Consider the following 16,721-nt stretch of genomic DNA (forward strand, 5'->3'; position numbering starts at 1 on the left):
CATCTCAACATATATTTTAAGTAAAAGCTATCCTGTTCTCACCTGTTGTTTGACCAGCTCCTTGTCTAGTAGGCTAAGTCGAGGTAGGATAGCTTGCCTCTGGTCCCTCAGGTCTTCTAGAGTTTCTCTCTGGTCCTCAAGGTCACTGGCAAGTTTCCTCAGAGCCTCTAGATGTTCGCTTGTGCTCTCTGTGTCAGCCCTAGGTACATACATGCATAGGATGAGTGACAAAGGTGGACAGCTCTGTTCTGTTTTCTGTGTGTTTACACAGCACAACATTATTAATCAGTATAACTCAAACATCCATTTGAAAATCAAAGCACAGTATGATAAAAAATCTAAATTAAATTAAACTTCGCAGTGTCTGAGAAAAGTTTGATACCTGGCAAGATAGTCCCATTCCCTGGACACCTGGTGGAAAAGTTCCTCCACGGCGACTACACTCTCTTGGTACTCTCCACTTCGCTGCATGTCTTCCCCCCGCTGGGCCTCCAGCTCATCAGCCCGCTGTCCCAGGTCCATCCAGCTTCGTTTCAGTCTCCTTATCTCCTCCAGGGCAGGAGAGACCTGTCCATCCGTCAGCCTACCGATGGCGTCATTCAAACGTGTTACCTCCGATTGTCTTTCCTTAATCTGCTGGAGGAACTCCTGCAGGAAAGGTAACAGTACAAGTTCATTCACTTCATTAGTCTAAAACTTTGTCTACATAATGACATCTAAATATTCTGTTTATAATAATAGTATGCTACTAGTGTGAAACAAATTCTTTAAAACAAAAATCATGCTCAAGAGCTTTCTTAGCAAACAGACCTGTGCCTTGTCCAGCTGGTTCTGTGCTATCTTGGGCTCCAGCTCTGCAGGTCTCCTGGTGAGATTCTGAAGTTGCTGCTCTGTCTCTCTTAGCTGGGTCTCCAGATCTGCCTTCTGTTCCTCGATGTCCCTCCAGCTGTCTGCTAACTCTTCGCAAAGAAGCATACGCTCCTCGATCTAACACAGAGATACAATGGAGTCAATTCACGTCTAGGCATTTTGTCATCTGAAGTATTAATTTATATCAGCAGAGCAACCAACGAGTACAGCTATAAACAGGAAGCTATGGGTCTTTCGTTTAAAGATTTTTTGAATTGAACTGACCTGCAGTTTGACCTGCTGAATTGCTGCTGCAGTCTCCCTGACCCTCGGCTCTGACAGGTCACATGCTGAACATACAAGCTGGAGGTATGTGCTGGCCTGTTCCTGGAGAGCCCGCTCCTGCTTCACCTGTTAATGTTTCTTATGGTTTATACTCATTTTATTGACTGATGACATCCACCCTTCATGATAATCTTTAACATTTGTTCTCTGCCCACATGTTGATCAATCATACAAACTGAGAACGATGTCATCTAAATGAAAAGTATTAATTTGGAGATGTTAATTCAGGACGTAATGACGTATTTAAAGAAATAAAGGCAAGCAACTAAACAATTATGACATCACGGTGTTGTGAAATGGTAAATGCTTTTTAGAAGCAGGTAGCAGCCTACTGACCTGCTGTAGCGTCTCCTCCAGGCTGAGAGAAGGATGTGTAGGAGGCAAAGGTTCTTCTGAAACAGAGTTCAGCCATGTCTGGCACTGCTGCAGTGTGTCTTGCAGACTCACATGTCTCTGTAACTCATGATCCAGACTCTGATATACCTGTAAAAATGAGAAATGTAAGCACTCTTAAAAACATACCACTAGACAATAAATATTTAAAGACACAGAATTATTTTGAAAACATTTTGAATACTAAATTTCATGAAACGTATTATTCTGAAATATATTTCATCAAAGACACTGAAGTGTTGTCTATCAATAGCAGCAGGATACTCACAAGCAAGAAAACACAATGAGCTAAAGAAACAAATAATACCGTTGGCAGAGGGCACAGTGCCACAATGCATAGCTTTGAAGTCAAACAATGGCCAAATACAAAGACATATTAAATAATAAAACTTGAACAAGAAGGCAGTTATGCAGTATTCTATTTAACAGGTGTTGAATGTGGAGGCGTCTATGCCCTCCTGAGGAGAGCGAAACAGCAAGGTCTGATTGACAGCGTTAATATGAGAACCCGAAAGAGAGGAGTAAGGGGGGCAAATGCTGGCAAACTGCCCAGTGGATTTGGCAAAGGCTATAAGGCTGGCATGGTGGCAAGTGGCAGGCAGGATATTAGAGCTGTGCTGCGCTGGGACGCAGTTGGCAGTCATCGTAACACTGGAGGCACAGTTGTAGAGAAGCCAGCAGTGTAGTGGTAAAGTGTGGCTGGATCACACAATGCCAGATTGGATGTGCGAGTGGTGGTGGAGGTGGTATCTTGGGAGGTGAGCTATGATGACAGACTATAGGCTGCCAAAATGACAGAGCGGGGCTGGATTATAGGGCTCGCCAGATCTACTGAATAGTGGCGTGTGACCATTTTTGGCTCAGACATGAAAAAGTGGAGTTGACAGGGGATATGTGGAGATTAATACGGGGAGATTGAGTTAGTGATTTTGGCTGGTGGGCTCAGTCTGAGTATGGCTGCTGTTGAGCTCCACTTTGGCAGCCTTAATTGGTTGTGCCCTCTACACTGGCAGTGAAGGGCTGTTTTAAGAGATGGGTTTAAGTGTCAGAATGGGTTAGGATTAAGTGGATGCCGAGGCTGTTGGAATATTAACAGCACTGATATGTACACTGTGTGTATCTGTGCATGCATGTGTAGTCACACGCACATCCATGCATGGTTGTGTAAATGTGCGTGCACCCAATGCACCAACATGTCTTAAATGACGAATATGTACATCTCAATAATTTAAACCCAAAATTTATATCTTTCTCAGCTTCCAACAACTACCACCCTCCCCCCTCCTCCCCCTGTCGTCATCCTCCTCCTCCTCCTCGTCTGCATTCCCTCCCTCCCTCTTTCCATCTCCTCCTCCTCACTCACTCTCTGCGCTGTGCTACAGATGGCAGAGTAGCTGTCTCTGGTGCCTTGCTGGTGAGCCTGGACCTGCTGTCTCAGCCTGCTCTGCACACGGTCACTGCAGCCTTGTACCAGGTGGTCTCCTCGCTCTTTTAGGCCTGCCAAGCGATCCTCGAAGCCTGCAATTTCCTCCATGATGGCCTGTGGAGGATAAAGCAACCAAGTAGAATCATGTTGGAGAGAGTCTCCAGTGGAGATGTAATACAGGACAAGTCTGTTCAGTGGTTAGTGACACAGGAGGTCAGAGCAAACTGACACCACACATGGTATTAGACTGGCCTGATTGGATGAACTTGAAAGAGAGTGACAGGAAAATAGAAGTTCATTTTCAGAGGGCAGCAGGTTTGTACATTAGGACTCAGCCAGTCTGGTTTTATAAATACAAGGTCTGTTAAAGACTGAGGCTGAACCAACTTTGAGAAAGCATTTTTTTAGTAATATTTTTTGTCAAAATTCTGCTGATGTATTGTTCGTTGAAATATAAAATGAATTATTTTGACTAAACCTAAACAGCATATAGTAGTAACTGCATGCAATCAAATACAATAAAAAAAAAACTATATTGAAACTCTGGATATCAGGGTACTATGTGCGTCACTCATACATGACAAAATCAGTTTAACTAGTTGATTTAATACTAGTTGATGCACATTACCAGTCAAAAGTTTGGACACTCCTCATTCAGTGTTTTTTATTAAATTACTTTATACATTGTAGATTAATACTGAAGACATCAAAACTATAAATGAGTACATATGGAATTAGGTTGTAAACAAAAAAGTGTTAATCTTCAGTATTAATCTACAATGTAGAAAAAAATACAAATAAATAAAAAGCACTGAATGAGGGCGCCCGTATAGCTCAACATGTTGAGCGGGCGACCCATGTACAGGGGCTGGGCCCCGATGCAGCTGGCCCGGGTTCGATTCCCGCTCGCGGCCCTTTGCTGCATGTCTTCCCCCGACTCTTCTCCCCTGTTTCCTGTCTCTCTCTCACTGCGCCTATCTAATAAAGCTGACAAAAAGGCCAAAAAAAATAACTTTAAAAAAAAAAAAAAAAAGCACTGAATGAGAAGGTGTGTCCAAACTTTCGACTGGTAATGTCCATCAACAACAAAGTAATATTAATATTATAACTGTAGGTTCCCCAGGATTTGTTATGTTTGTTGAGCAAAACAGCAGCCACGGCATGCTAAATTTTGCAACATGCATTCACAATGGAATTTCCTTGAGGATCAAAGTAGAGAGCAAAAGTGGGCATGTTTTCATTCTACTGAATTCATCAAGTAATCAATCTATTTAAGGCTCAGTTCTCAAGCTACAAGCATAGCAAACAGTAAAAGTGAAATCCTGTTTGGTCACCTTGTGCCTGGCCAGTTGTTGAGTGGCTGCCTCCAGGCTACCGCTCACGCTAGGATCAGGGGTCACCATCCTGCTGGACATCTGTAGCAGCCAGCGCTCCACTTCCTGGAGTTCGTTGTGGTAAAGTTCCTGTTCCTTCACCTGGCCCTCCAAATTCTCCACATGACCCTGGAGCACGCAAATCACACAAAGAAACCTACTTAACATACACTCCTTTTATCTATGTGTGGTTTGTTATAAAAATGCTAACGATCACACTTGGAAAGAGCATTTATCTGAGCAAAGGTTCTTACCATGGCAGCATTACAGAGTCCAATGTAGTCTTTTTGCAGCCTGTTCATTTTATCTCTAATGGAGGGGTAGTGAACAGAGGCCAGAAGAGCATCTCCCTTCTCCAGCACTGATCTGATTGACCCATCATGGGACTGAATCATCTGCAACAGAGCCTGCGGACACAGACATACACCTTGTATCTTTAATATCCTCTAAGACCATCCCCAGGACATCTCAGTATGGTAGGTGGTATTAGATGTTAAGCAATTTTTAGAATAATTCACTACCAATGACTTCTACTATAATGCTAATCATTTTCACATGCATCCAAAAGGAATCTGTCAGCATGAAAAGTAATTGTTTAAATTATATTCATTTTTTGAGTAAATGGGTTAAAGCATGCTATGGCACTCATGTGGTCCATTAAGTTAATTATGTTCAGTACCATTTTGCTGCCTAGAGTCCATCAAAGTGCAAAATGCCTGAGAGTGGTATTAATGCAGGGCTCTAAATCTAATTTTGCTGCTATACCTTGTACTTCGCCAGCTGTGCTCTCCGTTGGTACAGTTCAGCCTTGGACTCCACTGGAGTGCTAAGCAAAGCTCTGGTCTCCACCAGCCAGTGAGCCTGAGCCTTATACCGGTCCTGGAACTCCTTAGCTAGCAGTAATGCCCGCTCCAGGAAGCTGCGCTCCTGCCTAAGTCCCCCGGCTAGCTCCTCCAGCTGGGCAAGACATGCCTCAACCTCTCCTCCTAAACTTTCAGCTCCAGCATCATTCAGGAAGCCAGCTGCCTGCTCTGCACGCTCCCTCAGGGATTTCAGGAAACTGTGACCATGCTGGAGCTCAGACTGAAGATTCTGGGTGAAAGAGAGAGCAAAAATACAATTCAGTATGGGTGCTGCTATAGTGCTATTGCAATGAACTTATACTAAATTATCTTCACCCAGGGCCCTATTAAATTAAAAAAAAGGGAAAACATTGCCTTTCTGCACGGGTGCACAAAGAATCATAACACACATGGTCAAGGATAAAGAAATATATTGATATCATAGTTGCAATGGCTTTGAGGATAACATTCAACACATCATCAACACCGATTTCTTTGTCCTTCACCTCAAGTGCTGCCCCAGTTACACAGACCATCCTGGCAGTGTGTTTGAAGGGCTTTGAACCCATCAGGTAAGCTGACACCTGCATGGTGAGATGTGGAGAAGACTGAGAGGTCATGGCGTGGAGAAACCACAGTGAATAATATGAAAGGAGGACCCAATTATAAGGACCCTTAACAGGCTCCAGTAGCTACAGGGGTTTCCAGGGCAACCACAACACACCACACACATGCACAGACCTCTACTCCATGGGATGCCATCTAGCTTTCATCATCAGTCTATTATTGCTTGAGTAGAGAGTAGCCTCACACTTCAACAACCCCAGATCTTCAGCTACTGCTGTTGGTAATATAATATAACAAGAACTGGGTCTGTCTGCACACGTCCATGTTTCAAGCTTAATGTGACACTTCAGGCTTGTTCATCATTCTAACAACAATGCTTCTATTTTATGAGTTTAACGAGCAACTATAAATGTATGTCAATTTAGAATACCGCTGTGTGCTTAACGTGACCTAATACAAAGAAGTCCGCAGTAATTACATTTTACAGTGCTGTAGATTTAGTTCTGTATGACTCATTATCTCCACTTCATATTGAAAAAAATCTGCTCTCATCTCATGCTTGAGATTGAGTTTTGTTCTTTGTAGCAGCAATGATTGTCTATATGTTGAATTAAATTTGCAAGATTTTGTTTGAACTAGCACTGACGCATTTGCAAACCCAAAACAACTGAGGTAGCACATCAAACCTTTCAATTATCTTCAATTCAGTATCTCCAAGTTCCATTCAACATCTAATTGTTCTAAGAAGGATGAAATAATAATTCAGTGGACTTAACAGAGCCTTCAGTTTGGTCTGTCAATCCGTCTTTGGATTAACTAAGCTTGCAGTGGAAGTCTTGAAATGTGCTCAGACTCATATCATTGATTGCTGCTAAGGCACTCACCGTGTCAACCTCAATTATGCAAGGTAACGTCCTTGTGCACCTGTTGTAAATGATGAGTACAAGCAATTCTGAATCTTATTCGACACCAATAGGCTCCTTTATCTACTGATATGTATCTACTGTGGCGTTGACAACCATATTCATCAGTTACATTATCTAATAACAGAGGGAGGATATTGCTAAGGTGACCCTGTTAGGAGTTTATTAGTGTCTGATTTGAATACGTATACTGCAGTGAAACTACAGCACTGAGGCATCACACTGTGTCCTGCATAGCTGGACATTTTGTTGAAATGATGAAGAGGCATATGTTACTTTCTTGTTGTTTAGTAGTGGTAGTTTTAATATGAAAAATATGTACATATTCTAATAAAGATGAAATTTAGTTTTAGTTTAGTTTGCATCAGAAACCATCAGGGATTTTGGGGAAAAAATGCCCTTGAACATTTATGAAATGCAAGAAAATTGGAAAATATGGAGGAGGAACAAGTGGGGGCTTAATAATCAACCTTTCCTATTTTGCATTTTGCACTGTCTCCAATTTTGTAGGAATCAGTGAGGATGATGCCTTTTGGAGAACTGTAGTTTAAAGATTACATTATCACATAAAACATGTAAGAAAAAGAACTAAAAATGAAAGGTCCTCTGCATCATCACAATATTTTATTTTCCAAATTCTCACATTTTTAGTCAAGGTGATCCACCACTGCTGTATGACTCATGCTTTTACAGTATCAAATGAAGTCCCAGTCCAACTAATGGCCTTTGACACAGCTATTGACTGCAGGTCTTTGTGTCAATGCATAATCATCCCAGCTCACTGAACAGCTCTGCAGCTCTCACTACAGGAGATGAGTAAGTGGCGGAGCTCTCCTGTGTTATCTGCAGTGCTGGAAGGACACATGTGGTGGCAGCATGTCTTCAGTCCCAAATGCAGAGACAGAGCATCGATCCCAGACAGGGATTACCGCAAAGACGACACCAGATGATGTATTGTAAATGCCTATGTGTGTGTCTGTGAAAGCTTTTCTGGGTGTGTGTGAGGATAACAAAGAGAAATGAGCAATATGTAGTGATACATAAAGAACTGAAGTGGAAGAAATGTGTGAAATCACAGAGGACGCATGGATTTCGGAGTTTGCTGCAGCTTGTTAGTTCGTACTTTGGATGGGTTCTATGATATGAAACGGGTGCATGCGTGCATGTGTATGTCTGTGTGTGTGTGTGTGTGTGTGTGTGTGTGTGTGTGTGTGTGTGTGTTGTGAAGCGGTAAGGGCACTGCATCAATTACAGTGTCTGTGCCAGCAGGCTCCTGACACCGACGCTTCTTCATCCTCTTACTCACAGTGGGAGGTCTCTTCCTGTTACTACGCTTCCTTTAAAGCAGCACCCGCTTTGTCTTCATAAAGAGCCGATCGATACACACATACTCATCCAATCCTCTGCACACTCAGTATGAACTATGCCAGGCAAACGATAGTGACGATTTTCTTTTTATCACAGTTTGTGCATGTCTGAGCAACATTACCTCCTTCTAATGCCATTTTGACAAAAAGAGCACAAAGCGAAATTGTTACAGTTTTGCCACGACAGTAATTTCCTTTTAGTTGAGAGTGCTATCCAAATATTATCCATGCACTGAATGCTGTGTAAGTTTTACAAGCAGACCAAGCACATTGTAGCTGCCAAAGAAATCTGTACACTTTATATCATAGCTTGCAAGAGGATATTTTTGCTGGCTTGGATTTTAAAGCCATATGAGTTTGGGCTCAAATTCTTCTCTACAAGCTGAAGTCTTGCTAACTCATCAGTTTGCTACGGTAATATGTCTGTGCTGATTTATTGCAACCTGTTCAGGGACGCGTATTAGGCGCCGCACTGCGCCTTCTATCCGAATGCCACAGTGACAAATGGAGGTTTGAGACTATGGCTCTGAAAATTAAACCCTTTAACCACGTAAATAAAAACAGCGCATGTTTAGTTTAACAAATCAATACCTCTAGTTTCTTCATCTTCTTCTCCATGGCAACCCGGTCCAAAGGTTCAGAACCGTCAGTTAACGTTGCAAAGCTTTTCTGAGTGGAGCTGAGCCACTCAGTGAAGGACGTGCAAAGTTTTTCTGCCTCTTCAATACTCCTCAGCTCCTCCTGTAGCTGCTTGATTGTGTCCTGAAAATAGATATTAAAGGTCAGAAGAAAATTTCCACAAACATTTAAATAAATTTAATTGCTAAAATAAGATCTTTCCAGTACTCAAAAGATATTGCTGTAGAACAGTTTACTGAAGATAAATGAGTGCAGCACATCAAACATCAGTGCAGGTATTTTTATGTCTTTTTTGGCAACAGACTCTGATCTGATCTGATACATAACATATAATAAATAGTCTGCATTGGCCTGCTATGTTCAGCCTTTTTCTATACAAGTGCTAAGGTAAACAACTTTGCTTCAGCAACTGTTCCAGAGTTCAGAATTATTGGAAAGACTCCTCAAAGCTTGACTGTGCTTGGTCCCAGAAAAATACAGGAAACACGGCCAGTATCTTTTTCTTTTGAGGTGTGAGATGTGCCCCAGCGGTCTAACATTGGCCACCAAGGACCACAAGCTCTCTGATCAGCCATCAAAAGGTAAAATATCTGTTTCCCCCCCGACTCTTTCATCTGCACAGTGTCAATACCTTCACTACAAGGTGGAGTGCGGTTTTATGTTTTTGACGCATTATCCACTTGACTGAGTTTTTGAGTCAATAACACCATGAGGATGGAGAGGGTTTCTTGCAGGTTTGACACATTATTCACTCAACTTGCAAATCCTGTGGTGAGAAGCTCCAATTAGCTGATAGTGCTGAGTGCACACCTTTTCAGAATAGACTAGGTAACAGCTTCTCACCTCAAGCCCATATGGCCCCCACTTTGCGCAGTATAATTACAGGCATCCACAGTATAAGGGGGATGTTATGTGTCTGCATACATGTGTGTTGGCATGACTGTAAGTATATGCATGCTTGAGTCAATCTTAGCAGGGAAGGAAGGGTGTGGGTAGTACAGAGAAGTGACGGTGTAAATAGGAACAAACACGCACATACACACTGAGATGTGTTACAGTGAAGGTGTAAAAAATCAATGTAGCGCAGGAACAGCTTTTCCATTCCTGGTGCGGGGTGTGAGATTGCCTTCTGTAGCGTTTAATTACAGCCTTAGCCCCAGACCAGAGGAGGCCCATTGATTTTCCTTTAGCCCCCCCCAGAGGAGCAGACAAATAAAGAGGCTGGATCTGAGCATACAGAGCAACACAGGCTGGGCTCTCAGGGATAACTTTCAAAGCTACTTCAATAGCCTGTTACAGAAACAAAGTACAAACTCTCTTCGGAAAAAATTCCATGGTGAGACGGCATAACCATGTGTTCAAACCCCACTGTGGACACAAGCCAGCAGAAATGCATGCCAATTTATATTTTCTAACATCTATAACTAAAACAGTGGCACAATGGTGTTTTAGCCTATACCCAGTACATTCAATTATTTATGTTTTGATATTTCTCACTCATGATGTCTCAACATGTCTTGTCGAAGTAAATCTTCCGGCAGACTGGAAGTTGTACTGGTCTGACAGCAACGTATTGAACCTATTTGTCTTGACATAGATACTACAAAGGCTCATTAAAGCAGCTAAACAAATGAGCCAAAAGGACTTATATACTCTGGATATCATCCAGAAATCTGAGTGTGTTGTTCAGAATTTCAAACCATCATATTTACATGCAGACAAACAGGCATTCGGGAATAATGCAGGGAAGTGATTGTCTGAGGAAACTGATGAAGAGGAAAGGGTGGGTAAGTGGGTGTGGCAAATCAGGTGAAACTGAGGTGAAAACTGAGGGCATCTGCTGGACGGATGTAGAACAGCAGAAGAAATCCATAAACTGGGAAAGTGGGAATGTGGCTGTGAGAGGACAAACAGGCAGAAAAAATACAACTGGGACACGGATTGCTCCTCCTTATTTTTTAGTTTTACGTCACTGCACTGATGAGGAGCGTTTCTTTTTTTTGTTTTTTGTTCTACTATGTATGCAGATACTTAGAGGAAAATGACAGTAAAGGAATCTTGAATCGGGCTGCACAGTGGTGTAGTGGTTAGCACTTTCGCCTTGCAGCGAGAAGATCCCTGGTTCGCGTCCCGGCTTTCCCGGGATCTTTCTGCATGGAGTTTGCATGTTCTCCCTGTGCATGCGTGGGTTCTCTCCGGGTACTCCGGCTTCCTCCCACAGTCCAAAAATATGCTGAGGTTAATTGATTACTCTAAATTGCCCGTAGGTGTGAATGTGTGAGTGATTGTTTGTCTTTGTATGTGGCCCTGCGACAGACTGGCGACCTGTCTAGGGTGTCCCCTGCCTTCACCCGAGTCAGCTGGGATAGGCTCCAGCACCCCCCGCGACCCTAGTGAGGATTAAGCGGTGTATAGATAATGGATGGATGGATGGAATCTTGAATCTTGAAGTAACAGAAGAAGTGGAAGAACTATAGAATCACAAACTTCTATTAACACAGAGGAACAAATCCCACATATAGTTAGACTGTTGAATATCCAAAGGGTCTCTGAAAATGCCAAAGGAATAGCTGTTCATTTTATTTTACTTAAATAAGTAGCAGACATTTTGTTTTTAATGTTTTCAAATAAAGTGCTTTGATAGATAAAGCGGGTATTCGTTAGACTGAGTATGTAACTTTTAACTGCATACAAATTAGGATTTTTCACTGAACCAGCATACATATAGGAAAGTGTATTCAAAAACTACAAAAGTTATATAAATATATGAATTTGTATGTCAAACCTGTATGTTGAGCAGCAGGGAATGATAGCGGGCAGTGAGCTGGGTGGCAGTAACACTGACACGGCTACTGATGTAGGTTTCCTCCAGAACCTGCTGGGCCAGAGTTGAGAGGCCATCAACTTCTCCCTGCCGTGCAAGCACTGCATCGAGGCACCCCTGATCAATAGGGACACAGAAAAATCCATAAATTAACATATTAGAATTATTATCAATGATACATTTTTAACTGCCTGAAAAAAAAATGAGATAAAAGTTTACATCACTAACTACAAGATATGGGGCCCAGAGACTGTATATGTGCGAGTGTGTTGCTCTAAATGCAAGGAAGGAAAATACTGAGACTGTCTGACATTCTGACACTAGCAGGAAGCATGCGCAAAAGGGAGGAGACCAAGTTGAGGAATACTGCTGCTTTACTTGAAATGCCAAAAAAAGGGATGTGTTATTGCACAAAGAGACACAATGCTTCATAACTCACTCTGACAGGCAAAATCTTATCGTTGGCTTGTATATTGTTGTGGCTGAATTCTGAGTGAGTAAATCAGTGCTCTGTTTTGGGAGCTGTCTTTATGTGAATGGCTGTCTAATGAGAAATTTGAGTGAAAGGAGTTTTTGACAGGATTCATATAAAGCCACTAAAATGCATTTAGAATTTTGTACATTAGCATTTTGCTATATATGGCCTGAAATTAGCAGTAAAGCCTGAATAGGCCGTATTTTCTTGGCACCATTGGGCAAAAATTCATTCTAATTATTCAACATAGTCCAATTCAAGTGGTCTGAGAATTTAGAGTTCTGCTCCTTTTCCTGGCTTTGGGTCTAGAAAAATTTGCCCGTAAGAGGAGATCTTAGATAATCGAAGGATTTTTCATTGAATCAGAGAAAGTGCCTTTGCCCTAAGTCAGTTGGGATAGACTCCAGCCCCTGTGACCCTAATGAGGATGATGCGGTGTATAGATGATGGATGGATGGATGGTTTTGTTCTGCTTTTTGACCTTTTCTGCCTGACCTGTACTGAGTGTACTGGCCTCCTGCCTAGTGTCAGCTTGGACAGACTTCAGCTCCCTGCAACACGATACTGGATAAAGCATGTATGACTAATAGATGTCTGCCTACTGTAGCTTTAAGAAAAGATGAGCTGCTAGATGTTCTTCTTCCCATCATAAATGTTGTATTAAAGTAACTATGTGGTGTATAGCATAATCAAGTCTGACTTAAGATGTGTATCCTGGTGTGTGAATAAAAGCGAAAGAGAAAAGAATGTTTGCAGAAATATTAACAGAAGGAATAACATACAGTCACAGCAAGTTGCCATATATAGTAAAGTTTGACATTTTGGGGAATACACATATCTACAATCTAGCCAGGAATCTGATTAAGTGTAAGAATGTTTACTGCCAGCACCTGGCTAACTTAGCTTAGCATAAAGAATGGAAAGAGGGTACAACTGTTTTTTGTTACCATTGCTATCCAAAGGTAACAAAAACCTGCCAACAAGCTAAGGTACTCTGGCCAGTTCTAATTTACTATCTAAATAGTTCAATAATTCACATGTATTTTATTGATATAATCCATACTAAAATTGAAGTGCAAAAATGCCAATTTGCTGTTCACTGAACTATTTCTTGGCTGGGAAAAATAACTTTCTAAAGGCTACATTGGTTGCTTTGCAACTGATCCTGGTCAAATGGTCAAGAAAGTCAATAAAAAGATTTCACAAACTGGAAAACAAATTTTTCCTGTATTAATATAGTGTCTTGAGCTGTTGCAGGTCAGTGTGTGCTCACATCCCCTTGAGCTTAACAGTATTGACAGATGTGTGAAATAATAAGAGCAGATGTATTAAATGTACTTCTGACCTGGAGTTTCTTCAGTTGAGTCTGCTTGGTGGTTCTATCTGACCTCCGATTACATCTGATATTAGCCACCTTCTCCATCTCCTCCAGCCAGTGAGCCAGGTTTAGGAACTTATGGCCCATCTGTCTCAGGCGGGTCAGTGTAGAGTGCAACTGAGCCTGAGTCTCCTCCAGGCGGCTCTGGTAAGCTCCCCACTCTCGCTGAGCAGTATCCAGGGCTCGGTCCTCAATCTGAGGTATACCCCAGGGGATTACTGTTTCTCTGCTTGTCAGCACAGATGAGAGCAAAGACTGGCCATTTGAACAGTGTTCCTGCAGGACCTTAGAAGGATAAGAATAAAGAAGCTGTGTTACTGAAGAGTAATGATAGTTGGTGTGTACAGATATGAGAGTACACAGTAATACTGCAAAGCTTTCCCCTACGTTTGTACATCCTCCACTCATGAGAATTCCACTGTACACAAAGCCATCAATACCTGTAGCTGTTGCAGTGCTTTCTCAAGTGTATCTACGTTTCCTTCTGGATGAGACAACGAGGCCAGAGAGCCCTGCTCCTGCTCCAGCCAGTCCTCAAACACATGCAACCCCCTTTGATATTCCTGATGAACCAGCACCAGCCCCTTGGCCTTACTAACTGCATTCTGCAAAACAAAATGTTGGGGACAAGGAATGTATTGATGAAATAGTACGGCATTAAACATTGAACACTGCAAAACTACGTACAGTGGTGTTTTTGAAAAGCATCATCGTATGGTGGTGAAACAGGATGTTATATTTAAAATCACAATCTGAATGTATATTGAAAGTGTCTTTGAAACCAAAACCATCAGAAAAATGTATTTGTGCTTACATCTGTAGACATGACAGTCAAACATATGTAATGAATTTTAAATGATTTAAAAAGAAGTTAATAAAGTATTTAACACACAGGTCGTGCTTTCCAATATTTTTGTATGATTACATTTTTGAAGAGATTTTTGAAGTAAGCATTCAAAGAAAAACTCTCAAAGCAGTCATTCATTATTCAAACGCCCGCAGAGGAAAAAATAAAGCCACATGTTGTGGGTAAGTACCTTGGCCTTTTCTTTAAGAGCGTTGTATCTACACTGAAGCTGCTGCACCTCCTGCTGGGTAGTGTAGTGCTCAGCCATATTGGAACCCTTTGTGGCAATGGTCTCCAGAGGACTGCTGTGGCTCAATACTTCCTCATAGAGAAGCTGAAAATTAGAACACATGCATCATTGTAGTTTATCTGTAGTAACTGGGAAGCTCTTGGGTCTAAATGCATGTAACTGCACGGGTCTAAAATAGAGCAATCCATAAAACAGTAATATTCCACTTTTCTGGAAGAAAAAATAAAAATTGGAAAAACAACACGGCTGTTGAAAACATGCCACACAATTGCAGTCATCTCTATGCAGCAAATACATTTATAAAATCTATTCCGGCTTTTTAAGGCGAGTCATTATTGTTGACATGCTTCACCTTTGTCTTTCCCAGGTTAGCGGTCTTGTCTCTCATCTCAGAGTACTGTCTATCTGAGCAGCTGAGTGTCTCTTCAACTCGATCCATCCACAGAACAAACTGATCTACGTCCTCCTGATAGCTGGTCCATTGCGACAGAGCGCCTTCCAACTGACTGTGACAGTAAACATGGTGCAGTTCATACAAAGAGAGCAGACAAGCGTGTGCAAAAAGACAGATGCACGTTGTATACAGGCAAACATTGAAATTGAATTGTCCCTGTAACCTTTCAGCCTGCTGAAATCCATCAACTGAAACTAGACAGTTCCCAGTCCCATTTATCAAAAGACTGACAGATTGATTGTTTGATTGTCACCTTTTGCACTGAATTGAGGCAGAAAGCAATGAGTCCCAAGAATCCTTGAGGTCCTGGATCTGTTTACGAATCACTGGGACTCCCTCAGCTGAAGTGTTCCTCTGCACTGCTTCTCCCCGCGTCAGCAGCATTTTTAGCTGGATTTCTCTCTCCTGACGGGCAGCCAGTAAGGCCTACAGACAGGGGTGAACAAACAGATTAAAAATGTAACTACATGAAGTGTAAAATAAATATCCTCATTTTGCTTTTTCTGAACCATTTCTGAACCATTAAAAGGGTGCAACATGTCCACGCAGTTCGCAAGAAGCATAGCCAGCATACTTGCAAGGACGTAATTTAGTCTGATGTGCTGTACTGAAAATTTATTTCTCCAATTTCCTTTAACCCAAACCCACCACCAGGTTTGAAAGGCAGGTTATCTTTAAAAATTGACAAAATTACACCATTGATTAGAGCCAAAAAATACATTGTTGGCACCAAATTCTGTGAAAAAACCCCCCACACAACTTAGAAGCCATGACTGACTCAATTGTAACTAACAGTCGCGGGAAAAAAAACCTTAAAAATCGGGGACTTCTCAGGTGAACTGCAGGCAGTGTTTACACAGAACAGAGAAGAAACAATGAGAGATTGAGAGGAATATAAATAAGGTTACAGAAATTAATCATTATTGTACAACATCATGTTAAGCTATATTATACAAACCAGGAGTCCTGACGGTTCGTGTACTGTTTACTTTTTAAACATTCCAAGTTGTAGTTTCTGTAATGCCAGATGTTCTGCTGCATTTATACTTGGCTATAAAATCAGAAACAAGGCTCATCTCATTTGACTGACTTCAGCCTCCTTGACTCTGTAGTCCTCTGTCCCTCTGCCTATGGTCCGGAAATCAATGTTGCTGCATCATCACAAAGCATGTCTCCATTCCTAAAATGCACCTCAAGGACAGAGGATTGAGGATGCTTGCTGGAGGAGTGAGGATGACATACAGGAAGCGAGGATGTCTAATTTTGTTTAATACCTGTGGTCTGTCTCCTCCACTTGAATCTCTCGAGGAAGAGACTAAGACGCAAGGAGAGGAGCCGAAATGAATCGAGGATGTAAAGTAAGTGAAATGAGATAAGGGGACAGATTTGGTGACGTCTTCAAGCTACTACAGGACTCATATCTCACTGACAATAGTGGTTTTCCTAAAACCTCGATACACTGGGTGGAATGTTTCGCTGGAATTTCTTTTTTTCTTTTCTGACAATCACTGAAAATTGTGTTGCATCCCTTTAAAGGATCCTCCCACTCATTCTGTCTCTGCTTACTTCTAGTTGTAGCATTCGGTCCTCCAACACGCTCTTGTCTGTTGTGGTGGAGATGCAGGTGTTGAGGACCCTCTGAGCCTCACACACCCAGTCCTGGAGCTCTTTAAGTCCTTGAGAGAAGAGGCGGTGTTCCCCTACAATGCGCTCAATCCTGGAAGCCTTGTCCTTTAGATATTAAAACACAGCACTGTAAACACACTCCT

At 41.9% G+C, this 16,721-nt stretch overlaps 1 protein-coding gene across 2 annotated transcripts in view; it reads right to left on the bottom strand.

The window, feature by feature from the left end:
* Window positions 1-16,721, bottom strand: part of syne1a (spectrin repeat containing, nuclear envelope 1a) — a 140,079-nt gene that overhangs the window by 56,766 nt on the left and 66,592 nt on the right. For both annotated transcript variants that reach the window (XM_055016112.1, XM_055016111.1), the window contains 17 exons: window positions 16,519-16,683; window positions 15,206-15,378; window positions 14,851-15,004; window positions 14,439-14,582; window positions 13,842-14,006; window positions 13,369-13,686; window positions 11,510-11,665; window positions 8,677-8,847; window positions 5,152-5,478; window positions 4,641-4,793; window positions 4,348-4,515; window positions 2,951-3,127; window positions 1,531-1,677; window positions 1,135-1,260; window positions 811-987; window positions 383-648; window positions 43-199 (listed from right to left, as the gene is read on the bottom strand). In XM_055016112.1, the coding sequence (XP_054872087.1) occupies window positions 43-199; window positions 383-648; window positions 811-987; window positions 1,135-1,260; window positions 1,531-1,677; window positions 2,951-3,127; window positions 4,348-4,515; window positions 4,641-4,793; window positions 5,152-5,478; window positions 8,677-8,847; window positions 11,510-11,665; window positions 13,369-13,686; window positions 13,842-14,006; window positions 14,439-14,582; window positions 14,851-15,004; window positions 15,206-15,378; window positions 16,519-16,683 (3,144 nt within the window). The remainder of the gene's footprint in view (window positions 1-42; window positions 200-382; window positions 649-810; window positions 988-1,134; window positions 1,261-1,530; window positions 1,678-2,950; window positions 3,128-4,347; window positions 4,516-4,640; window positions 4,794-5,151; window positions 5,479-8,676; window positions 8,848-11,509; window positions 11,666-13,368; window positions 13,687-13,841; window positions 14,007-14,438; window positions 14,583-14,850; window positions 15,005-15,205; window positions 15,379-16,518; window positions 16,684-16,721) is intronic.

This window comes from Amphiprion ocellaris, chromosome 12, assembly GCF_022539595.1.
Source record: "Amphiprion ocellaris isolate individual 3 ecotype Okinawa chromosome 12, ASM2253959v1, whole genome shotgun sequence".
Lineage (NCBI taxonomy): Eukaryota > Metazoa > Chordata > Actinopteri > Pomacentridae > Amphiprion > Amphiprion ocellaris.